At 38.0% G+C, this 26,442-nt stretch overlaps 1 protein-coding gene across 1 annotated transcript in view; it reads left to right on the top strand.

Annotated features, from left to right (window-relative positions):
* Positions 1-10,978: 10,978 nt before the first annotated feature.
* Positions 10,979-26,442, top strand: part of ATP13A4 (ATPase type 13A4) — a 106,242-nt gene continuing 90,778 nt past the window's right edge. The window contains exon 1 of the mRNA XM_004675106.1: positions 10,979-11,137. Within this exon, the coding sequence (XP_004675163.1) occupies positions 11,075-11,137 (63 nt within the window). The 5' untranslated portion in view covers positions 10,979-11,074. The remainder of the gene's footprint in view (positions 11,138-26,442) is intronic.

Here is a 26,442-nt window from a genome sequence, read left to right as displayed (position 1 = left end):
GATGAGGGCTCTTGCCTCACTCCTAGACCAAGATGCCTGGCTGCTACTGCTACTATACCTGAGCTGTACCCTAGCTCCTGTCTGGCAGCCTGACTCAAGCTTAGGAGCGAACTAGCCTTTCTCTTGCCAGGTTCCAGTCCAGACTTTGAACACTGCCCCAGGCTCAGAGAAAATCGCTGGGTTTGGCCACTAGAGGACAGGCTGTTGGAGCCAACTTCCTGTTTGGATTTCCACGTATCACCTCCCTGTCTTCCTCATCATTGAATTCTAACCGCTTCATGGAAATGTTTCCACTTCCCTTCCCTCCTTGGCCAACTGCTCATTTGTGTTATTTATGTAAAAGCTGCCCTAAACTGCAACACCTGCTAACTTGCTTTGTTAGCACCAGCCCTTTCAGCAGTTCCCCCAGTAGTAGTTTGAGCCGGCCAGGTGTGACAAATGCCAGCACCATTTGTCAAGCTCTCCCCATCCACCTGGGTATACGATTGACAACTCTGTGATAGGGCCGTGGCTTTACACAACTGGTGGGCTCCAGAAAAGTTCTGTTTACATCAAACTTTCCAGATAAAATTATCTTTTTACATATTCTAGAGAGAATATTTCAAAGAATCTTACTCTGAGTGCTTCGCAAAAAGTGGCGCTTTAAAGTATATCATATAAAACCCGAGTCCTTGATTTGAGTCCCTGCTTTTACAGATGGTGTGGACTTGGACAAATCATTATACAGTCGTCCTGGAAGGAAGTTCCCCTTCACCTGAGAAATGATGAGGGTAATTTAGCAAGTTCACATTTTATTTTATTTTTAATTAGTTAACTTCTGGTAACATTGGATCAAACCACGGGATATGATTCAGGAGCTAGGTTTGTACCTCCTCAGTGTGCATCACTGCACCCCCACTTACCCCAGAGCATCTATATCCCTTCATTGTATACTATGGGGCCCCTGCCTGTAGTTCCCACTCCCTCTTGAGGCCTCCATTCTGCAGTTCATTCCTAAAGTCCTGTCTAGTTAGGTGGAGCAGTCTGTGACACTTAATAATTGCGTCCTAACATGTATTATTTTGTATATTCAAGTCTTCAGGTTAAAGTCCTCAAAATTAAGTATATTGGCATGCATTTTCTGCCTGGGTTTTACTCACTTGACTTTATTTTTATAAACTAACCCTGGCGATCTAGAATTGTCAGAACATTTGCCAGTGAAGAGCAGTTGCACAGATGGAGTGCTGCCTTATCTGCAGAGAGGAGCTTGCTTATATTTTATTTTTCAAAATAACAGAAAATGGAGAGAGGGAACTTTTCTGTTTTTTTTTTTTAAATTATCACAAATATTTATTTAATCTATCTATGCCAATCAAATAAAAAGGGGTATAATTCATTGATGTTCTCATTACAAGTAATATTCTTGGGAAAATTTTCCATTATCTTTTATTTTCCTCCACCACTGTCCTTTATAGCCCTTTGATGTTTTCTCGCTCCCCCTTACTCTTAACCTCAAAAAATCTCAGTATGGAAATTAGTGTCTACTAGTCTATAATTACTTTTCCTCTATGTGAAACATATCACCAAGGCTTTCTTCTGTGTGTTTTATTGTCACAGATCTTATACTTGTTTTTAACACATTTTGAAATTATTTTTGTGTATGGAATTAGAAAGTAATCCAATTTTATTCTTTTAAATGTGTCCATACAGTTTCCTCAGCACCATTTGTTAAAGAGGTTCTCCTTGCTTTATTGTATGATCCTGCCTCCTGTGTGATAAATTAAGTATTGACATGTGTGGGCTTATTTCTGGGCTCTCAATTCTGTTTCACTGATCCCTGTAGCTATTTTTACTCCAATGCCATATTGTTTTAATTATTGTTGCTGTTTTTTAAAAATCTATTTGTTTATGCATACAGAACTGGGGTACAGGCCAGAGGTGCAGGAGTGGTGAGAGAATTCACCAGAGACAGAGTGGGGGAGCAAAAACAGGCAGACTGATGAAGTACACTGCTGAGGGGAGCAGCGGGTGGGTCAGGAGAGGTCTGGTGTGTCATGTGGGTCACCTTCGGGGTGGGAATCGAACTCACACCAAAGTGGCTTTAGCTTCGTAGTGCTGTGCTTTAACTCGCTGCGCCACCAGGGAGGGCCAATTATTGTTGCTCTATAATATAACTTAAAGATTGCTTTGGCTATTTGTGGTTTTTCATCATGTCATATAAATTTTGGTATTTTTGGTTCTATTTCCTTAAAGAATGTCATTTGAATTTTAATGACAATTTTGTAATATCTATATAATATCCCTTTTGGTAAAATTGTTACCATAATTTTTCCCATCCATGAATATGGAATATTTTTTCCATCTCTTTATGAAAATGGCATCAATCTCTTAATTTTCTTGATATTATTTGTATTTAAAAGTGCAAGAGGTTTTTGTGAATAAATTTTATAATTTGTCACTTTTCTATATTCATTGATTGTTTCTGCAAGAATTTTGGTATAAATCATATTGCCTGCAAATAGTGATAGTTTCACTTCTTTTCCAATCCAATCTATTTCATTATACTGAGATTTATATGTGATGTTCAATATTTATGACCTATTGAATGGCTTCGTCTTAACTAATTGTAATAGTTCACATTTTTAATCTCCTCTTCCTCCATGTTGTAATTTTGATGTCTGTTAATTCTAGAAGAAACTTGTTATTTGTAATAGCATGTTTAATATTTCATTCAAGGAAGCCCTAGTAATGATGCTTCTATTACTGTATTTTTCTATGAAGTTCCTTACACCTCTTTCAGCCTTGAATAATAGTCTGGCCAGATAAAATATTCTAGGTTGGAAATACTTTTTTGTAGCCTTTAAATTTCTCTGCCATTCCCTTCTTGCCTGTAAGATTTTCATTGAGAAGTCCACAGATAATGTACTAGGTGTTCTTTGTAGGTAACTCCTCTTTTTTCTGGATACTCTCAGTGTTTCTTCCTTGCCTTATCAGTTGTTTTTAGCAGTTTGATTACAATGTCTCTTGGGGAATTATTCTGCTTAGGACTCTGGTTTTCTGGGATCAGGATATCTGGTTTCTTATCCAGAATAAGGAGATACTTGACATTGTGTGTGTGTGTGTGTGTGTGTGTTTTAATTTTCTAAGCCTTTTTCTATCTCACCACCTCCAGGTTTTCCCATGATACAGATGTTGTTTCTCTTTAAATTATCCAAAAAGGACTTTTATACTGTGTTTATTCTATATTCTCTTTGCTAGTATACTTGTATTCCTTTTAGCACTGTGCATTCCAACTTGTGGGTTCTGGGCCTCCCTGGGTGCAAGGGGTTATGTCTCAGCACTATGCAGCTGTTGGCAGCCACTGCAGCAGAGTGTGAACCCCAGCCAGGTTGCTGACCCATATTGCACAGCAGACCTCTCCTGTCTCACCAGCTGCTCCCCTCAAGTGTATATTTCAGTCAATCTACCTATTTCTACACTTGATCTTAGCCAAAAGGCTGAGAAGCGATGTCTACCTATTTCTACAAGTGTCTGCTCCCCATTCTGTCTCTGGTGAGTCTATAAAATTGCTGATTCTATTAGCTACTTGTGTGTATCTACTGTCAAGATCTTCTATTATATTTTTTAATTCACTTTTGTTACATATTTTTTCAATCTCATATTTTGCTGCAAACCCATATTTTCTCTGTCCTTCTATTCCTACTTTGCTTTATTCATTGTTTTTCTTATTTCCACAGGCTGGCTTGTTACCTTAAATTCCTCATTAGCCAAGTTATGTAGTTCTGCTGGATTCTGGATTCAAATTTGTCTTAGTTTTTTTTTTTTCCTTCCTACATCATTTGTGGTATATTTCTCTGTCTCGTTTTTAGTTTCATGGATTGAGATAAGGATTTTTTCTTTCTTTTTGGTTAATTGGCCTTGAGTTAGGCTTACAGAGTCCAGGATATAATTCTGGGTTGTTTACCTGGTATTATTGGTGTCTATTGCTTCATAGATTGATGCCTCTACACGTGTTCAGGTGATTGGAGCTCTATGCTAGCAGGAGCCAAGGCAGTAGTGTGTCAGGAGGTTGCCGCTAGTGAGGTCAAGAATTCAAATCCCCTAAAGTGCTACAAGGCCTTGTAGTTGAGTGGATGAGGTGAGGGGAATTCTCCTCTAGGAGAATTTAGTTCCTCAACTAAAGCATTTCAAATAATCTTGGACTAGTATCGGACTCTCAGCTGTAGTTCAACTCTGGTCTATGGGTTCTGTGGCCAGCAGATTTGGACAATGGTTGTGTGCAGATGTGGAATGATATGAGAGCTGCGTGTTCTCACTGCAGGCAGGCTCTTGTCCTGATCCTGATTACAAGCAAATGAAGGCTGTGTGTTTCTCGAGGTTTGCAAAAAGACCGACTTCCCTGCAGACCTCTCTCAATAGTGGTGACACTGGGAGGGGGGGCAGCTGAGATACACTCAGGGCTGGCATTTGTTCCCTTTGCCTTTCAAGTACAGAGCCTTGCCATGAGGTGCTTGCTCCTGCTGCTAGAGTCCACGTACTTTGAACTCTGGTTCGTGGCAATGCACACCCTAGATAGTTGTTATCTTGGGGTTGGTCTTGGGTGGGGGTGAGGCAGTTTTTTGCATGACATTACTGCCAGTTATAGAAAGGAGCTTTTTCTGATAGGGCACAGGTGAGCCGATCTAAGCTTCCCTACTGGTTTGAAATTTAGCTTTTCACACATGGGATCCACAAGCTTAAGCAGACTATCATCACCTTACACAGACCCCACACTGGGAGTCATCAAAACTATCCACTGTCCTGAAACTTCTCTGTTTCACTCTCTGCCTCTGGCAGCCTTGTTACTATCCAGCAGTATAGTCGCCATTCCCAGAAGCTGATTTATTACTCCAACCTTCTGCCCTGAGTTTCTGCTCCTCTTCCCTTGCAGTTCTCCATAGGGAGAAACTTCCCTTTTGCACACTGACTATGTGTGCCCCTCTTTCCAGTGCAGTTTCAAGGTGAAAAAGTTCCAATGTGGGTGTGAACCCTTCAGTTAACAATAATAGAGAGGCATCTATCTCAGCTACCCCAGTTACCGCCAAGCACATTTAAATTTTAGTCTTTTCTACTCTCTCTGAGGTGTTTATAAATATAATGGTCATCAGTCATCCAAAGACTGTTGTCTTTATTTACATATAATTTGGTTGTAAATACATGAATGATTTATAGTTTCACTCTTCTGCTATACTGTTGGACTTCAGGAGGCAGTTATTTTGAAGATTCTTTTTTTTTACTTATGCATACACTCTCTAGAATATAGGCTAGAGGTGCACAGGCTGAGAAAATTCACCAGAGTCAGAGTGGAGATCGAAAAAAACAGGAGGATTTATTGAAGTGCACTGCTAAGGGGAGCAGCTGGTGAGGCAGGAGAGGTTTGTGTGCCAAGTGGGTCAGCAACCTGGCTGGGTATAGAGCTCATGCTGCAGTGGCTGGTGATAGTGCTGAGGTTTTAACCCCTGGGCCACCAGGGAGGCCAAGGGTGTGTGTGTGGGACTATTTTGAATGTGGAACAATAGTTCACCCCAGGTCTCCTCAAAGGTCAATGCTGAGTAGGGATAATTGAAAGCAAGTCCTTTGAGAAGTAGAAATAACCACTAACCTGCTCTTTTCTTTTGTAATATTAAGGCGATCTTGTATCTTTGTATTAGACCTTTTAATCTAAGTGTTGCTAAATGTTTTACAGACATTAATTAATTCAATTAAACTTCACATCACGACCTTGAGGCAGATAATTCCTCTTTGGGACATCCCATGTCTGTTTGTTCCAATATCATCCACAAATAAAGCATTAATGTAGATTAGGATAATTAATAATAACAGTCAAGTTTAGATAATAGTTCAGTAACTAATGTACCTACGTACTTTACAAATATCAGATTTGGGTAATGAGTGCTGAAGAGTAAGCTTGAGGTAATTCATTGCCAATGATGACAGGGCAGAAATATTGCACTTGTTTTGGGTTTCACTCCATGATGAGGACACCATGAACTTAAATAGTTACGTGTGACCCCTTTGTGACTCAATTCCTGCAGCTCTCAAGTGGGGGCAATAATATTAGTCACCTTCTAACTTCACAGAGATGTTGCAAGGAATAATGTTTGTAATATGCTGTGGAGTTCTCAGATGAAAGGTGGAAATTAATATATGATGAAACATTATTACCACTTATCTTTACACCATCTAAGTGAGTTAGGCAAGTGAAGTATCAGCATGTGCACAGTCCTGGCAGAAACCAGCACTGCCATTATTTCCATTTAACATCTATTATACCCACCCAAAGAGGTTGAGAATTACTCAGAGCAGCAGACATACTTTCGGATAAATGAAAGCAAGTTGAGATACCAGATGAACAAAGAGAAAGTTAATTTTTATTTTCTTCTTATTCCTTTTTTCTTATTTGATATAGAACGTTTGACAGGAAATGCGTACAGAGAGAATCAGAAAATGACTGAAACAACCTCTCCTCTTGAGCATACCTTTCCAATCTAGGTTATTAATGCATGTGTGTAACTCATAGTCTAGAGCATGGGCTCCTGTGCAGGTTGTCTTCTGTGTCGTTGCTCTCAGTCTTTGTCAGTAATCTTTCCCCATCTAGATTATTCAAGTAGACTAGCACCCTCCCTGCATCATGAAGACTTCTGGTCTAACCCCTCACCTAAACTTCTTCTGTCATTCTTTTGTAATCAGTACATGTTTTGGAATTATATTTTTGTGTTGATCTTGCCTCCTCACAGACTTAACTCTTCCAGGATTTATTTTATTAAGCTATATTCTTCATTTGGTACAGGCTTGGCACTGAAGGTAAAAAAAAAAAAGTTCAATAAAGGAATGAATGGAATCGGTCATCAAAATATCAAAATTTGAATTCAGACTCATTAAATTCACCTCTGCTATTCCCATCACACCATTTCACACCCTGTATGATAAATGTAGTGTAGAATAGAAATATTAAACAGTTAAAAAAGGGAAAGGGAACTTATTTTAAGGAAAAGAAATTCAACTTTTTCAGGTAAATACAAACATGAACAACTGCTTGATCAGATGTTTAATTTTGTAAGAAACTGGAAAAACAGTTTTCCAAAAGGACTGTACCATTCTGAATTCCCATCAGTAAAGAGTGAGAGTTCCTGTGGCAGTATACCCTTGCCAGTATTTGATATTGCCAGCATTTTGGATTTTGGCTGTTTTAATAGATGTATAGTCGTTTTAGTTGCAATTCCCTAGTGGCATTGTCAATGAATTGAAGATATATGTATACAAAAAACCCTGCATATGAATGTTTATAGCATTTTTATTTGTAACGACCAAAACTTGGAAATAACTAAGATGTCTTTTTGTAGGTGAATAGATAAGTAAACTGTTGTGTATCCAGAACATACACCTGAGTAATGGGGTATTACTCAGCTCTAAAGAACAAATGTGCTCTGAAAGTACAGGAAGACATGGAGGAAATTTACATTCATATTACTAAATAAAAGAAGTGAATCTGAAAGGGTAGCATGCAGTATGATTCCAATTATAAACCATTCTGGAAAGGCAAACTAGAGACAGTAATAGAATCAGAGGTTAAAGAGTTAGGGAAGTTGGAGTAGGGATGAATAGGAGGAGCAGACAGAATGTTCAGGTCTGAAATCACTTTGTATGATAATGTAATGGTGAGTACATGCCATTACATTATACCTTTGTCAATACAATGTACAATCCAAGAGTGAGCCTTAATTAAACTATGGATGTTGGGTGGTAATCACTTGTCCATGTAGGTTCATCAATGAAAATAAATGTGCTCTTTTGGTGGGGGGATGCTGCCTGTGGGGGAGGACACTTATATGCAAGGAATAGATGAGAAATAGCCAGATCATCCACTTAATTTTGGTATGCATCTAACTTCGTTCTAAAAGAGAAAGTCTATTAATTTTTTTATGAAAGTATATGCTTTCAGATAACATTCCAAAGGAAATAGAAGATTTAATTTAGGGGCTTAACAAACCCATGGATAAATTTATATTATTATCTAGAAAGACTGACTAAGCATTTAAATTTAGGCAAATGACTTATTTTCTGCAGCTGCGTTAACTTGTGTGTTAAGTGGGGATGCCAACAACAACAGCAACAATAATACTGACCTCAGAAGCTGTTGTAAAGGCTGTGCAATCTGTGTATAAAATTCTTACAGTAGGTCGCAAGTAGGAAGTGTTCAGTGAATGTGCCTACACAGTCTAGTCCATTTCTGGATATGGTCTTGCCTGTAGACCAAAAGTGCTAAAGGAAAGAGAGCACTGCCCACAGGCATATTGCCCTGGAAGCACTTGAGTGATTTTTCACTAGAGCTCTTTGGGGAATGTGGGGGTGTTAGGAGAGTGGATGTTCATGGTCCAGGTGTGTACGCCAGTGGAAGAATAATGCTACCACCCCAAGCATGAGAGCAAGCAAGTGTAAGTCTATTGAAGCAAGAGGAAGGAACACTGACTGCAGGAGGGGCCCCAAGGAGGATGTCCGTTTCCTCCAGCCTGTCTATGACTCGAGACTATCGGACTTCCTGTTGCCCAATGTGCCAGACTATTGATCAGGTACAAGGTGGTCCGGAAGTTTCATGGTGGTTGGTTTCTGTTTCCTAATTGTCCTGTAACTTGATCTTACTCTAGGTGGTGACTAACTCAGCAACATTTCAGTAAAACACTTCTATTTCCCTGGAGGCTGTTTTGTTCCTTCTGTTCCTATATTGTTTAAAATCACTGTCCTGTGTCTCAGCCTTTCCCATTCCCCAAGTTCTCCTGGTCTCATCTCTTCTCGAGGGAACTCTCACTATTTCAGTCTTCAGTTCTGGATCACATTGTAGAAAATGGTTTTTCATGAACTGTCTTTCACAAAAGTTTTCTATGTTCTTAGGGATTTAGTTGCCATTCAAGTTTGGTTTAAATATTATTAGAGCACATCCGGAATTGTTTAATGAGGTGGCTTTGTGGGAAGCTTTTCCTATAAATCTTAACCAACTATACACTCACCTTCCCTGCTCAATGCTGCATGAGTAGCCAAGTGTATTCAGGAAAGTGGCCAGAAGGAAACAGTGCAAATGTCACTAATAGCAGACAACAGAAGGAAATGCTCTTCTCTCATTGCGCACCCATTTTACTACATCAACACCAGTACTCCCCAACCCCTGTCAGCTGAGACAGAGGTTGACATTTTCTTGTCTTATTTCTTTCTCTGCTAATATTTAAATGAGTGCCTATTAGACCTCTGGTGTTATTTATTTATTTTATGAGACATAACCAACTGATTCTGTAAAGCATACTCTTGAGAGAATTTCAGTTTGTTCACAAAGTTGTACAATCATAAACACTACATAAATCCAGAACATTTTCACCCCTAAAAGAAACCCCACACTCCATTTCATAACCCCATTTCATCTTGTGATTAAGATGTTAATTTTAGTTTTACTTATTTGGTTAAATGGTGCTAATAGGTTTTAAGAAATCAGAGAATGGGGTGTACATTTTGTAATTAATACTGTAATATCTTACTTTTTAGTGTTTATTATATTTATATTGTACCAGTATACCAGCTCAGGGATTCACACGCACACACACACACGCACACACATCCACTCCTACACAGACTTTAGTCTTGGTCACCTCAGGGGTACTTGTACCAGGTCAGAGATCTCAGTACCCACAAGTGGATCTAGTCTGCAGGACAGTATGTGGGCCCAGTAAAGTTTAAACTAGCTCTGCTTGATTGAACACATACTGTTTTCCAGGCACAAGCCCTCCCACAATAGTTTTAGGAGGAAAATTCTGTTATTGTCTTTATTTTAACATGCGAGCCAATGGAGGTGTCTGGAGCTTATGAAAATTGTTATGCCAAGGTTGCATTGCTAACAAAGTTCAAGTTTGTATGGAGGGCCTCCAAATCCAGAGCATATGCCTTTGACCCTGCTGTTAGTGGCATGCTTCCTTTAGCCTTGAACAGGGCTGTGCAATATGCCTTCACAAGTCCTCATTCAGATCCTCCTGTTACCAGACGAGAAGAGCCAGCCCCTGTTGGCAGATCACAGAGCTAGGCCAGTGCAGAGGAGCAGCAGAGTCCACAGCCAAGATGAATGGATATGAGTTTCCCAGCACCCCACTGGTACTTCCGCACTTAGTTTGGACAACCAGCTCTCGTTATAACCAGTCACTTCCTACCCTATATTTTTGTATGCTTGAATTCCTACATGAGTCTAACTATAACTTGATTTTTATATATTTTCTTTAGGCTCAAGGTGTATGAGTGAATGTTTGAAAGAATAAAAAATGTCTCACCATACAGTCACCTAGTATTTTATTTCTAGACTCCCTTAAAAGTTTGAGCACCAGTGTCTTTGCGAAAGGAGACTACATAGAATAGTTTGATTTTAACTTTTTAAATGTTTTTCAAATTTGTCACTTAATTCTACATACATATTTAGTAAAATAGATTTTTTGCATACACAAAGCAATATGATTACAAATACCTTTGGGAAAGGATTAGTCATAATTTGTACCTTTGTAAGCAAAATGAATGAAGATACTATTAAATGCTGATGGATTGGGGCTGCAGTTCTGTTAACACCCTCTTTCCCCGATGCTTTCGCCTCTGTGAACAAAGCAGTGACCTGGCCTTGCGTGTGGCTGTTCCCTTTCTTGGAAGGGTCCTGCCAACTCTCATTGTCCTCTTGGATTTGCAGTCAGATGTCCTTTGCTGACAGGCACTGGGCAAGCAAAGAGGTTTTTTTTCCTGTAAGTTGGGCACAAAAAGATCTGCATGGGAGCAGCCTCTTTTGGGACAGCTGCTCTGAAAGAATGCAGTAAGCAGGGCGCAGACAGAAATTCCTCCTAGCCAGAGTGACTCGTGGGAGGAGTTCAGTTTTCTAAGTATTGACATTTGCTGAGAGAAGGTGTACACTCAAGAAGGAGTTGTAACCTGGAGGATCATTAACTCTTTCAGTCAGCTGGCCTCCGGCAGTGGCTGGGCAAGTTCGTCTTGGAAACATCTGCTCTGGAAGGTCAGGGAGGAGGAGTGGAATAACTTTTTCATGGGGGACCGCTTTGAGAAGGGACAGCAGGCTTTGCTCAATGAAGGAGAAGAGAATGAGATGGTAAGACTCCAGCTACATTTCCCTCTTTGCCTCTCCAACTATCCCTCTCCACATAATATTCCCAGCTCTCCCCCCTCACCCCGTATTGCACTCACACACACCACATTCTCAAACACACACACCACACACTTCTCTGTGATTTGACTGTGGTATCACGTGAGGAAAAGTAAAGTTCAAGAAACCTGTCAGTCCCATAAATGTAACTTCTGACAGCAGAATTTTTCTAGGTTGAAAATAATGTATTCATTTTAATCAAGAAAGTTTCCTTCTACAATAAACCAGAAAGGAAGACTCTCACTCTCTCGTAGCAACTTCTGCTTAAAATGTATAATAATTTCAGCAAATCCCTAATTTGGGAAGCAGCATATTCTGTGATAGGAAGAAGGAGACAACAGTGTGCAGGAGCGGTGCATTTGGGTCTTTTGACCTTCTCTTCTTACATATTTTTGTTCACCAAGACTTTTGGGTGACGGAAACCTATAAATTATTAACAATTATCGGCCCCCACACATTTCTTTTTACTTCTAGAATTGTATTGGGAGTGCCCTAGTTGTGGAGATTGGTGATAGGAACCTTTCTGTGCTTACTCTCGCTTATATTTTGGATGTGTTCCCACCTGGGGAGCTGTAGGAAAATCAAAGATGATTTTTATGCTCTTACTGAATTCAAAGCTTTATTTCTCAATTACAATGTAATCAAGAGAGAGTTAGAAATGTGTACTTCTATTTAATAAGGCCTTTCAGCTAATTGTGTAAGCATAGTCTTTTATGCAGTAATGGTGTAATTAAAATGTTAAAATATGATGCTTTCATTCTATAATAACATTTTATCTTCTTGCAATTAATATATAAATAACAAACCTAAAAGATATTTAGACTGTTTACTTGGCTAATTGCTTTAGCCCTGACTATTAAATTCTTTGTTCCTAAACTGGTTTTGCAAGTCTAATCTGCTTACCTGTTCCTATAGCAACAACATTTTTTGGACCTTCTTGAGTAGATCCCTTTTGCTATCAAAGCTGAAAAATCATAAGGAAATAAAAGGCACCCAAAGTTAAGTGGCCTTTTTAGTAGTCACTTTATTTCTCTCAGATTTGACCCACCAAATGACAAGAGCTTTCAGACCAGACGCAACGTCACCAGACATGACTTTTTGACCCTATGCTGGATAGCATCCTTGTATTTCCCAAGTGTTATCTTTAGAGAGGGAATGTTCCACTACTCTCTAAATTAAGTTTAAAAATTCTCCTCATCTGTTAACCTCTTCATTATAAGGCAAGGTCTCTTTCTTTCTAGTGGTGGGTTTTTGTTTCACTTTTTTAACGCTCCCTCAAATCCTCATATGGAAATACACCTACTTTCCCTATACACTCATCTCTGCAGTTTGAGCGCTTGTCATTTGAAAGCCATTAAGCGCCATCTTCCTGGGAGCTGACTTTCCTAGTTCTAGGCAAACTACACCTTCTGCAGCCGATGCAATCCCAGCAAAGCAATACAGGTAATAGCTTCACAACCCATTAGTGTTGGGTTGGTTTTGTATGCAGTTGAAACCCTCTTACGAGGGCCCTTTTGACTAGAAAGGGACACTGTGTGTTCTGGGGAGGAGTCTTTTGGCCAGTAGTCTCAGCGGAGGTGCAGCAATTAGTATGCACGCTTGAGAACTCCATCCTATTCTGCCCGAGAAATCTGGCCACCTGCCTGTTGCTGCTTCTGACACTCTGTCCCTTTTAAACTCACCACTCCATTCTCCTCACCCAGAGCAGTAAACCTCAAAAATATTAAGATATCTTAAATGTGCCTCACATATTTTCATGGTGACTTTTAGTTTACAAAGTATTTTCTTGACCACTAGCTAATTTAGTTTCCAACACTGCTGTGAAGTCAGTGGCATGATGTTGAAGAAACTGATTGAAACAGAGTTTGCTTGTCTAATTTGTATCAGCCAATAAATCTAGGAGGTGAAACCCCCAGGAGTTAGTTTAAGTTGGTAGCTTCTTTGTCTTTGGATGTTAATATCACCACTTCTTTCTGAAGACATTGTGCTCCTAACAGGAGAACACACTTCTCTTAGGGAAACAAAACTTAGGAAAACATCTGGTCCTTCTGATATTCCCCAGAATCTGTTTTGTTGTCTGTAATCTATGTTCTCCAGACAAGTCTTTCTTCATTGACTTTTATGTTAATCACCTGTCAAAAGTCAGAGTTGTCTAGAAATGTGTTACATCAAAATGTTTACAATTTCTTGGTTTATGATATCCACAATTTGGACCTTAGCAGAAGCCATCTTCAAAAGTTGAAGATGATTTCAGGTTTCAAGAGACTCAGCATTTTAGGTCAAATCAAGAAAAACCTAAAAAATACCTAATACTATTTTTCATTTAAAAATTAAAAAACAAACAAACAAAAAACCAGGAACTAAAGAGCAAACCCTAGCAGACCTGAAGATAATATTGTTAAGTACAAATGAGACAGGAGCCAAAGGGAGAAATAATTTTATTGGAAGAGCAAGGAAGAAAAGTGAAGAAAGTGACCTTTAGAGAAGATGCACCCAGATGGCTCGTCCCTTGCCTGCACCAGTCTCAGTTTTTGTACATGCAGGGTAGAAGAAGTTCTTTTTACTCCTGTCCCATAGGGCTATATGGCTCTGAACTGAGCTAATCTCTATGGGAGATTTTGAGAAATACACAATTCTGGAAAGTATCAGTGACTGTTAGTGAAACAAATATAGGCAGAGTCGGGGCTTCCATAATTCAATGATGAAATGAATACTACTCAACATCTGATCTTTTCTTTAAGTAATGACAAGGAAGAATAAATACTATTGTCCACAAGCTATAAAGCCCATTTATAAATGGAGAGAAACCTAGTTACCTTACCTCCTGCCATGTAGTACTAACTATAGGAAAATATTTATGTGTTTTGGGACCTGATTTTCTTATTTGTAAAGTGGGAGCTACAGATGGACAAAAAACTCAAATCACTTTGAATTCTGATGTTATATATTTATATTTTGAACTTTGGAAACACTGATGCCCATTTCCTATGCCATGACAGCAGAAAGACTTCACAGTTTAATTTGAATATTACTCATCTTTAAGTACATCCCAAAGAAGTCATAATCTTCTGGGGGAAGCATTTGCTTCAAGGAGCCATGTTGTAAAAGTAATATTTCCTGACTTTTTTAAAACTTTCCTAGGTTTTAACAAAAAAGAAACTTGATTTTTTTTCTGTATATTTTAACATGTTGGTTGTAAAACTATATTGAGACTGACATGTAAAGATCTAAAGAACGAAATAAATGCAATTCATGAGCTTTCTGTCCAAGCATGATCAATATTATTATATTGATGATTCTCCTTTCAGATGCACACACACACAAAGCCTATTATAAAAAATTCACAAGCACAAAGCCTACCCTATTGAAATTACTTATTTTGTTATCATTATACTCTTGATCTTATTTAGATCTGTGTATGTGTATCTTGGAAATACTTAGTAATGATGTCTATGGTATCTGTTTCATTTATAGCTTGAAATGAATACAGTTGGGAATTTTATGTCATAGAAATCTGTAAATGACTTGTGGGACTTCCATCTTGCCCCACCTGAAGGGTAGACTTATCAGCAACATCACTGAATATATGAATGCTTTAAGACTTTCTCTTATTTCTGCCTCTTGTGTCCAAATACAATAAGAATATTCTATTTAGATATCAGTTTAGATATTTGTTTGCAATGTATCTTGCCAAAGCAAAATAAAATGATCACAATCTATTCTTAAAGAATGCACACACATATGCATTTATAGAATTTTTAAACAAAAAAGGAGCTATTACCTCTATACTGCTTTTTAAAGGATGGTCTCTTAGATTACACCTAAAATTATATTACAGATGTATTTGTCTTTATATAATTATAGTTCTACAGAGGCATTTTACTATTTAAATTGTGTTTGAATGAACTGTGCTGTGATAAGCAAATCTCCCCTATTAAATATTTCTGTTATTCCTAAATCTCTTTGACTACGATGGACAACTTTGTGTGTGTTTTTTAACATACTTGTCAGATTATTTCCAAAGGCAGAAGCCCTAGAAATGACACTGCTGCATCAAAGGCGCTGCATATCTTAAATTTTCATAGGCACTTAATGCCATGTTGCCAGGCGGTAGTGGTACCAGTTTATATTCAGACTAGCAAATCCTTTTTAAGAATACTTGCTTTCTCTGCTATACTTGCCAATGTTGAGCATTATTACTTTTTTAAACTTTAGCTCATCTGATAAGTGAAAATGATACTTTACAACTGTATTAATTTTGCATTTCCTTGTTTTACAGTTGAACACATTTCTACAGTTTTTGGCATTTGTACATATTTTGGTTAGAATCTCTTAATGTTGTCACTGATGTTCTGTCAACTTGTAGGCAGGGTAACTGAAAATTTGTGAATTTGGAAAGCAAGAGAAACTTTTGCAATGTTCATGCCTTTTCTGAGAACAGCAAGAAGTTAGCTTTGCTGTGGGCACATAATACAGCGGCAGGGTGGTGTGTGGTCTTTGCCACATTGAAAATCCTGTCGTGCCTCCAGCGTGAGCTAGGGACATCTGTCCTCTCCAATTATTTGGCTCACTTTGATAGCTGATGTTTGTCTTTTCTTCTCTAACACCAGGGAGCAAAAGCACCGCCCCCCCACCTCAATAGCCACTTATTTATTATGCTTCTTGAGCACCTCCGAGTTGGTTTCCAATGTTAACTAGTGAACCCACAGATCTCATAGTGGAGGAATTGTGTTCAGACTGAGACGTTTTGTGAGTTGAAATGTTCAGGAAGCTGGGCCACTGGCCAAACTGCATGTCTTTATTCTTGATTCATTGCTACAGAACTCCCATGAAGTCAACTCATCTTTGATTTAACTCACTCGTGAAGACAGAGACCCTGCTTGGTTCACCTTTCTACAACCTTCCCTGACCCTCTTCTACTACCCCCAGATTATATAGCACAGTGCCTGGCACAAGCTCTTGGGTCATATTTGATAGACAGCTGCACGCTCCCTTAACCTATAGTTTTGCATTCTGGAAAGAACATGGAGGCAGCAGAGTTCAGAAAGAGAAATAGAAATTTGAACAATTTAAACAGAAACCTAGGAACTTTAATGTTATTTACTTGGACTCTACGATCATCTTATGAATTTTTCAACTGACTGTTGTCTTTCCCAAGCATAAATTTGTTTTTTCAGTCTTTAGCCATACGATGCTATTTTTCTATGATCTACTTTATTCTATCCTTTTGTCTGTTCATGTGTGAGCTCAACAAATATTTACCAATTTCCTACTCTGTGCCAGGAGTCCTCTGTTCTGGCCAAGGAGAATTTTGAGTGAATAACAAACAACTTCTTTTTTCAGGGTGTTCACAGTTGAGTGGGCAGGACTACGTACATAATTTGTCAGGCCCAGTGCAAAATGAAAATGAGTTTCCCCCTTGTTCAATGGTTATTAAGACTATCACTTGGCTCTAGCCGAGCATGAAACCATGTTCAGAGCTTTCCTGAGAGCAAGACCCTGTGTGACTGCACAGGCTGTGTTCCCGTCATGCTGACCCTGCAAGGGCCAGACATAATGAACCTGAGATGAAATAGGTGTCATTGTGGAGTGATACATTCAGAGATGTGGGAATGCAGAAGGGGACACTCAGTTAAAGAGAACTTCAAGGGGGAAGGTGGTATTTCATTTCTGTGCAGGAATAGGCAAGGGCCAGATTGTGAAGAACACACCCTAATGAATATAGTTTTTATCTCTCTTTTGAAATGATCTTCAGTGTTTGGTCCATGAAAAAAACTGTACCACAATCAAGCTGGGGAGTATGTAAAAATTTGTTCCTAGACCTGGCTCCAGACTTACTGAATTAGAACCTGTGATGATGGAGCTAGACTGTGGTGCTTGCTCAAACAATGGAAGCCACAGGGGAAGATTTGAAACAAGACAGGATGTAGTAGGACTAGCCTTCCCAAGGATGTAGTAGGACTAGCCTTCCTCACCTCTTGATGTTACATCAAGAGGTGAGGAAATTTCACTGGAGTCGGAGAGCCCAGAAAGATGTGTTGGAAATAGTCCAGGTCAGAGAACTAGAGTGAAACTATAACTTTCTTTGAGAGGATTCTGAGTAGAAATGGATTGAGAGAAATTTAGACATTAGAATTAAAAAGGTGTGGTAATCCATAGATTGTGGGTAAGAGTGAGTGATATGCAGAGTGGGTGGTTATTAAACATGTCTCAAAACTTCCTAGTTTGTCCAATGGGAGTAGATGAGACTACAAGTTTATCCCAAGGGAAAAGTAGGAACAAGTTGGAGCAGGCTAGCAGTAGTAATAAAGCAGATATTTACATGGGAGCTTCTCTAGACCAAGGGCTTAATGTATAATATTTTTTCCACTCCTTTTAGCAATACTGTAGGGTATTGTTACCTCTCACCTGCAAATGAGGACTTCAGGGCATAGAGAAGTTCAGTGAGCTGTCAGGTTCATTTGGCTAAGTAACTGACAGGTTGAGGTGGAAGTCCTTGCTTTAAATAGTGCTTTATGTCTCTCTGCTTTTGCTGAGTAGTAGATAACTACTTCAGTTGTTAAGGGTGGCAGAAACAGCACAATGTGGTTGAAAGAACATTAGGATGTTGGAGACCAGCAATGTGGCATTGACTTGGCCATTATTCTTCAACCTTTAAGCAAATTTTGGTCACATATGGTTGACTGTGTATCTCATTTACAGTAATACTTTCCTTATTTGAACCAGACCAATGTATGTTGTAGAGGATCAATAATTTCTTGACCAACACACACACACACACACACTAACACACATACACAAAATATGGCAAGGAAAGGAGAACATGTGTAGAAATATTATGTTAAGTGAGAACTAGTGGTTGATAACACCAGTTATCAATGCTGTATGAATTTCTCATGAATAGAGTAATAAAGAGTAAATTTATCAATAAGTGATTAATCAGTTCTGAACCTTATAGTGTCTTTAGATCCACTGTAGACATAGAGTATAGAACTTAACCTTCAAAGGACTTGGTGATTTGAGGGTGTGTCCAATAGAGATCCACTCCCAGATGTCAGTTTCAAGGCTTTGTGAAGAACCTAGAATAAGACCTCCTAGTTAAATAGCCTTCATATATTTCTAGATGCCCATGATATAAGTCTTGGTGAGTTTCCTGAAACCACAAAAAGGGTAGATTTGACAGGCAGCTCAGAGCACTGCCTCCTCCCCAGTCCTCAGCCTAAAGCTACTCTTATAAGGTCAATCAGCACAATGGTACTCTAATATCCCCTCAGAAAAGGAACAGAGAGGAGGTCTAAATGTCCTGAGTGCTTTCCAGAGAAGTATTGTCTCCAAGTGTAGGGCACACTGATTTAGTATTTGTACACACACACATATGACTCTGACTGGTACTGTTATCACCATAACTTTTCCAGAATTTATTAGCTTTTTGGGAGAAACAGATATATAAGATTTTGAAATTCTGACACTCAAGTCTTAGAATCAGTACAAAAAAGATAATATTATGAGGAAATATCAATTTTTTGAGACTAGTTCCCAAGTGAAAATCTCCAAAATTAAGTTTGGGTAGATAGAAAGACCCAGAGCATATTTTGATATGTATTCAGAATATACTTGGTTACTTCTACTTGTTTTTTAATGGTAAGCTAGGCTTGATTTTTATGGTACATTTACTGTCAGGTTTGCTCTCCTTCAATTCGTTATCAATAAGTTTGAAAGGATCTTTCAGCTTGGAAGTCAAGTCACCCTAAGTGCGTTTTTCTTTAGCCACTTCTAAGATATATATATATATATTTTTTTTTTTTCTTTGATCACTCAAGTGGGGTCTACCTGCTCTTCCCAGAATATAGTTAGGTGTTTTTAACCAAATGCCTGACTACTAGAATCTTGTCCATCTATTGAAACCCATCTCAATTCTGACCACCTTCATCAGGCCATCTGAGGTACTTGGATCATTCTTAGTCTGGAAGAGGCCTGAGTACCTGTTAGATCTAGTGATATCCACTAGATTCTGTAGTCTTGTATTTCTCCCCCAACATATTGTGAGGTATGAGCAGCAGGTGCTTACTTACTTGTCTTCTTTCATGTCCAAATCATACATGTTACATTGAAGTCACTTTTCATTTTTGAAAAGAAATGCTGAATTAAAGATTTTTGTGTAAAGTTTCTTTTTTTTTTTTTAACTCAACTGAGTTATTACTCCCAATTTTACAAAAGGAAGCTGCAAAGCAGAACTTAAACATAGGCAGGCTGAGTCCAGATCTCCCACTCTAACTTAGTAACCGTCTACCACCTCTGCCATGGCATTCTGTCACAGCCACCATTACCAACTACTATTACTATTGTCACCACCACCACCACTGTTGCTACCACCACTGCTACTAAATAATACAGTATGTATTAGTTTAGTAGCTATTTCATTCTTTAGGTTCATTTTGAATTAAACAAAACCTCTAGGTCTCTTTAGAAAAGCTATTTGACCTTTGGACAAAGAAGTGACCTTTGTTTGCTGCCATCAGATCCTCTGAATACCCCTTCTGTTTTCTGCTGTTCTTGCAAGCCTATATCACAGAAGTGCTCTCTCTCCTGTTCCTGCCCTCCCTGCCCCAGGGGCCTCCAATGATTGTTACTAAGTGCCAAGCTTGTAGTAAGGGTAGAGAGACTTAATCTGCTGTCTTTATTCAGACTTAGTCTAAATAGTCCCTTTTGTGTCTGGGCCTCAGAGAGTGGTGCTTTGTCACTATTCCAGTTCATTCTCTTCATGGCTGCCAACTCTGTCTTCTATCTGGGGTTAACTTTAGGTGGGAGTTTCCTGCCCCTCCTCTAGCAGTTTTTGCACGTGATTTAATAGATTCCTGGTTTCAGAACAGTAAAGTCATCATGGACTTTAGCTTTTATCCTTTATTTGGCATTGATGGATTTTTGCTTGTATTTTGGGTGTGGGTTTCCTACTTCAAAGTTATTGATAAATATCAGATGGTTTCACTCATAGCAGGAGTGTAAGGGATCAGGAAAAAAATACATATATAAGTATATATATATATATATAAATATAATATATGCCATATAAATATAATATATAATAATTGTAATAAAGTTAAAAAGAACATCAACTAGCAACCATAAATCAGAAACATTTATGGGGGAAGAGAGGGGGCAAGATAAAAACTGGGGTGGGAAGAGCACATGGGACTATGGTGATGGCACATGGGTGAAGTGGTGGTGGGAAGTCCACGGGGATTACAGCTGAGATGAAAAAATGTACAAAATGAAGAATAATGCAAAAACAAAGTAATTGATAAAAGTCAATTACCATCTTTGTTTTAGCAGCTTAAGTAGCAGGAGATAAGTTCAGGGAAGTAGGAGGGAACTTGAACCTGCCCCATACAGCCATCCATCAATAGCTTCACAGTTGTGTTGCCAAGGGGAGCTTGCTCAGGCAAACTTCAGGAACTGCCCCATTCTTTCTCATGAGGACCAGTTGATGCCTATGGAAAGGTTTATAATGTGAATTTCTTTTGGGGGGGTCTACGACATTCAGGTATTGCACACTGGTACTCTATAACCACACTTGACCTTTATTAGTTTGTTGAAATTTCAGTGTTGTATTTCTTCTGTTTCTATGGAAGTCATCACTTCTCCCATATGCTGAAAATGGTGATATCAATATTTTGTTGTGGCTCTTCTTGGAAGGCCTTGTGATTTTTTTTTTTTGAAATATGTTTATGTGATTGACTGAAACCTTAGCTATCTGATAGGCTTAAGAAAATTGATGATTTTTCAGTAATCTGTTCCCCCCCACCTGATTTTTTTTTTTTTTTTAAGATTTATTTATTTGTGCATACAGAACTGGGGTAGAGGCAGGGGCAGTGAGAGGATTCACCAGCGATAGAATGGGGAGCAGAACAGGCAGATCTTCGAAGTACACTGCTGAGGGGAGCAGCGGGTGGGTCAAGAGAGGTCTGCCATGCCTTGTGGATCACCTCCAGGCCAGGCGGGGATCAACTCATGAGGAAGTGGCTTTAGCTTCTTAGTGCTGTGCTTTAACTCACTGCACCACCAGGGAGGGCCACCACCGCCTGATTTTTAAGGCGGTGTGATATTCTCTGTAGCAATGGACGTTAAGACCTCTGGAAATCAGATAAACCACATGTTAGATGTTATACTAACAAGTTGGATAACATGGCTATCAAAAAAGTAGATGAGGTTCATTTGGCAAGACTGATTTCTGGATTCTTCTTCATGTGCCCCCCATCTGCTATAGATTTCTGTAGGAACTTATGAAAAATCATAAAGAATAACCTGTATAAAGGGTATAGTACCAGATTTTATTTGTTGCCTGAACTGTGACTACGTTAGCTCTTAAAACAGATGGAAAGCTGGACGCGTTTTGATTCAGAGTATGAATTTTATCCTTATAGTCTAATTAGAGCTGGTGATTATGTAAGTCACATAGCTTTCATGTAATTTTCTGATTCTTATCCAAGATGATTCTTATTTTCAGTTCTCCTCATCCTCTATTTCAGAATCTGGTCTTTAGTAAAATTTTATTTTATTAGTTAGGACTTTCTATGAAGAACTAAAACCCCAACTAAAATTGTTCGAAGCAAAAACAATTTGTTGAGTAATTAACTGAAAAGTTCAGGATTAGTTCTAGCTTCATATATAAATTGATCCAGGGCAAAAAAGTACCATAAATACTGAGTTTCTTCACACAAATAGAATATACTATTATTATTACTTTATATTGTTTTTGTTTTTGGGCTTCACATGGGACTCTCATAAATACAGGAGTACGTATCCCTATATACTACCTAGTAGAAAAAAATAACTTGCTTTTTTATTCAGTCATTTTAGAAAAATACTCATTCTTCTCATTAGTTCCTACTGGATTCTTTCCCCTTCTCAGACTCATTAATGTGGCCATGAGAATATCATGTTTTCAGTCACATGCCTACTTCTAAATCTGGCATTAGAGTCAAATGTACATGAAGAGTGTTACAGGATCATAGGGGTGGTTTGATAGAAGGAAAGTGGGATATTGGGTACTCTTAGAACAGAAGTAAAATATACTTTTGCATGTTATCTTGTATTCTTGTATATTGTGACTGTGGTAAACTCATTGATTAGTTCTAAGATGTTTTTTGTTTTGTTTTGTTTTTAGTTCCTTGGTATTTTCTATATTGAAATTGTATTGTGTAAATATGGACAGTTTTATCTCTGTATACCATTTCTTTCTTTATGTTATCTACCTACTCTAGTGTTATGTTGAAAAAGGGAAGGTAAGAGAGTGAATTATTCAGAGAAAAGCCATTCATTTTGTCATCATCAAATCATTCAGGTTTATTAAAGAATGTCTTTATTAAAACATTCTTATTTTTTTTGACTTTTTAAAAGCATTAATAGGCGTAAAATTTTTGTCAAACGTTTTTCTGCATTATTTGGCCTTTTTCTTTTTTTAACCTTTGAGTCTGTTAGCATGGATTAATTTATTGATTTTTTAATTCCTGGAATAGACCCCACTTGTCAGTGGTGCATGAATCTTTTAACTTGTTGATGAACTCTATTTGTTAATATTTTGTTTTGTAATTGTCATATCAACCTTGTGAGGTAGTTTCCACTCTAATATTCATTAGATAAAATAAAGCTTGCTTGTCCATAAAGCAGAGCTTGTAACTATTGGTAAGTCCCAAATGCTAGTGTATATAAGAATCAGGTGAGCTACGGAGGTAGAAATAACCTGGAGATACCCTACTCTCAGAAATCTGGACCTCAATTCGACCTCAATTCTGCATCTTAAAAACAATGTCCTTATGATTCTGCCATATCTGGTTGGTAGTCCCACATGTAGGCACTACGGTTCAGGTATTGCTTAAGACTTGGAGACTGGACTATATGATTATTGATCAAGGAGCCATTTCTTTACAATAGGCACAGAACCTAGCTAAGAGTAGAGCTGTTTAGGACCTAGTTGAGATGGGAGATTCCAGTTCCCTTCATTCTCATCTGTTTAGCAGTAAAGAAGTTTCTCTCTAAAAAAAGTGATTGCTAGAGAGATTAATTTGTGACCGTCACTTCCAGGCAGGGGTGGCACTCAATTCATAGTATCTTTGGGCCACACCTGCACCTCTCTGCAGTGCTGCTTGACATGACCCTCAAATATCTTCATGTCACCCATCTTTTCTCAGTTTTAGACAACAGAAAATCATATTAACTGAACAAGTGTAAAGAGTTTCTGTAGTGTGGATGGGAATGTTGTTTGGATGATATGAAGTTAAACAAAGTTTGGTTCTTGCCTTCATGAGCACATACTCTAATGAGAGATTTTAAATTTTGCATTTTATTAAATGTAAACTCTACACAAAATGAAAGATGAGACAGGGAAATGCCTCCCCCATCCCGACCTTCCATCCTTCTGTCCCTCCCTCCCTTCTTTTCTTTCTCTCCCTTTTTTCTCATATATGAACACTTATTATGTGTGAGCTCCTATATTAAGTATTAAGTACATAAAGAAAAGTTCTAGGGCTAAATATTTGGTGAAAGATAGAGTTCAGCAGGTTAATATAACTTTTCTAATGCATAGAAAAATTGCAAACTGGAAGCAATCCAAAATTTCAACAATAAAAATGACTTACTTTTAAGTATGGTTTTACAGTAATGTGTTCTGATACAATAAAAATGAATAAACTACAATTTTATGCAATAAAATAGATATAGCTTACATATATAATAAGCAGAAAAAGCTCCAAACCCACACAAGCATATAATCAGGGTGATTTCACTCACAGGAATTTCAAAAATATTGTGATGGCATGCATACACACTTAGAAAAAATGTTTTTTAAAGATAAGGAAATGGCTATTACAAAAGTCACCTCCTAATTGGGGAGAACAACAGAGTGTGACTGTAGTTAGTGAGGACTGCCAGAGGGCCTCTGGAAAACTATCAGAGACAATTATCACATGTGTTTCAATTTTTTCTACATTTACATAACATTTAAAAAAATACCTCATACTCTCAAATGACTGAGCGCTTCAGTCGGTGTTAAAGAAGGCTATGTCAATGCTTATTGAGCTTCTGAGTCCTTGAACTCACTGCATTAACTCTAAGATTGATTAAAACTTGAGACCCACAGGTTTGCAACCACTGCTATATGTGAGGGGGAATGTTGTTTTGGAGATGGGGAAGCTTAGGTCCCAGTCTGAACTGTGGTTCTCTTATATCACTTTTCCCTCTATAGGCCTCAGTTTGTAGATCATGTCACAAGAGGAGCTTCCTGATTACCACCTGGTGACCACTTTCAGTGCCCTCATCTAAGGCATTGAAGACATAAATCTCTTCTATGGAGATGCCTACTTCCCTTGTAAAATTGTCCCTATGTCATTCACTCAAGCTTTAATATTCTTCTCCGGTCACAAAAGGGTGGATCTATTGCACTATTCATGTAAATTGATGTCAGTGTATTGTGAGGCCACCTGCTTGGAACTATCAGAGCAGCACGAGGACAGAGCACACCATCTACAGGAAGAATGAGAGCTAGTTACCATGGTGTGACTCCCTGGTCACTTGCCATATTCATCAAATCAACATCAGAATTACCTACTATGACCAACCATTTGATTCATTTCCATAACTAGTTTTCAGACCTGAGCTCAGCCTTGGAAAAGTGTCTTGAAATTCTGTAAGATGGCACCATCATGCCATTACATACAGTTCTGGTCTTGATAGACAAAAAAGGGGTCACGTAATTTGCTGGAGAAGTAGCATTTTCTTGGAAGCAAATGGGCATAAGCAGAAGATGCTAAAATTAAGGTAGGAGATAGGGAAATGAACAACCTGTTAAGACTGGAAAATTGGGAGACTAGTAGGGATAAAGTTACCAGAATTTCTCCCTCTTTCAAATACCCTGGGATGTCAGATGTGAATGATACAGAATAACACAGAATTATCAAAAGCTGGGTCAATTGTTAGGATATTATCTCAGGGCATCTTTATTATTGTATAGTACGCCTTTATTATTACAGATACAATCAGTTCACATTTTTAATATCAGAAAATACAAGTAAAATTTTACCTTCCCACAATTCAGAGATCACCACAATTACCAACTTTCTGTTACCAAAATGATAAATGCTTATGATAAATGTTCTGTTGTAATCTGCTTTTTCATTTAAATCCTTCCAGTTCTTTTTTTGTTGTTGTTCAGTGAGTTTGTAGATCAAGTAATACCCAAATCACATTCAAACCTCACCGATGGACCTGGTAATGTCCACTATAACTATTTTTTTTCCAAAAAATAGCTTGGCATTATTATTTCTTAACATAAATAATGGATCACAAATGTTCATCTTATAATCATCTATTAAATTTGATGGAAATATTTCGTACATTTTATATAGGTATATATTAATAATAAAAAATATAAAATAAAAGAAAAGAGAAAATGTAACACTTCTATATGATTATCTTTGTACTTTTTTGGTTCTCACAATCTAGTTCTTTTCCCATTTCATGGTAATGAGTTATTGAACAGCCATTCATTCTGTAAGCATTCCTAGATGAGTAACTACACTGATATCAAATATTACACAAAGAAAACAGACAAATCACCTCATCTGTAGCTGTATTTATTTAAATAGTTTTTAAAGAAAATAGCATTTACTCCACAGAAAAATTGATAAAAACTGTTTTTGCTTATAACAAATTTAAGTAGTTCACAAGCTATATGTATATTAAATCATCACATTGCATATTAATAAACTGAACAAATCTATGAGCCAGAAAGAAAAAAAAAATCTTATTTCTCATTCTGATAAAAGCCTAGGTGCAGTTTTATGTCAATTTAAGTTTGACTCTAAACTGATGAAGAGAAAGGATTTCCTTAGCACAGTGCTCCCAAATTATTATATAATGACACATAGACAAGTAGTAGTACTATTTGTATATTGCAAATCAAGCAGAAATTTGGGCTTATTTCAAACTGGAGGAGTCAATATCTCAGCGTCCCTAGAACCCTGGGCCCATCTGTAGTACCCGATACCATTCTTATTCTGCACTTAAAGAAAAACAATACCTTTCTCTTTTCTAGTTTAGTCATCTAGTCAGCATCGGCACTAAAACAAAGTGCCCCGAGAATAAGTGTGTTATAGCTACACACCGTTAGAGAAATATTCTAGCTTCTCTACCTCTGTGCCTTTATGCAAGCAGGGTTGGTTGGCTTGTTTTTGCTTGGCAAATGCTTTCTCCAACCT

This window comes from Condylura cristata, unplaced genomic scaffold (assembly GCF_000260355.1).
Source record: "Condylura cristata isolate star-nosed mole 26May11 unplaced genomic scaffold, ConCri1.0 scaffold00003, whole genome shotgun sequence".
In the NCBI taxonomy this organism is placed as follows: Eukaryota; Metazoa; Chordata; class Mammalia; order Eulipotyphla; family Talpidae; genus Condylura; species Condylura cristata.
Note: the sequence above shows the minus strand (reverse complement) of the source record. Positions and strands in the feature narration are given on the sequence as shown.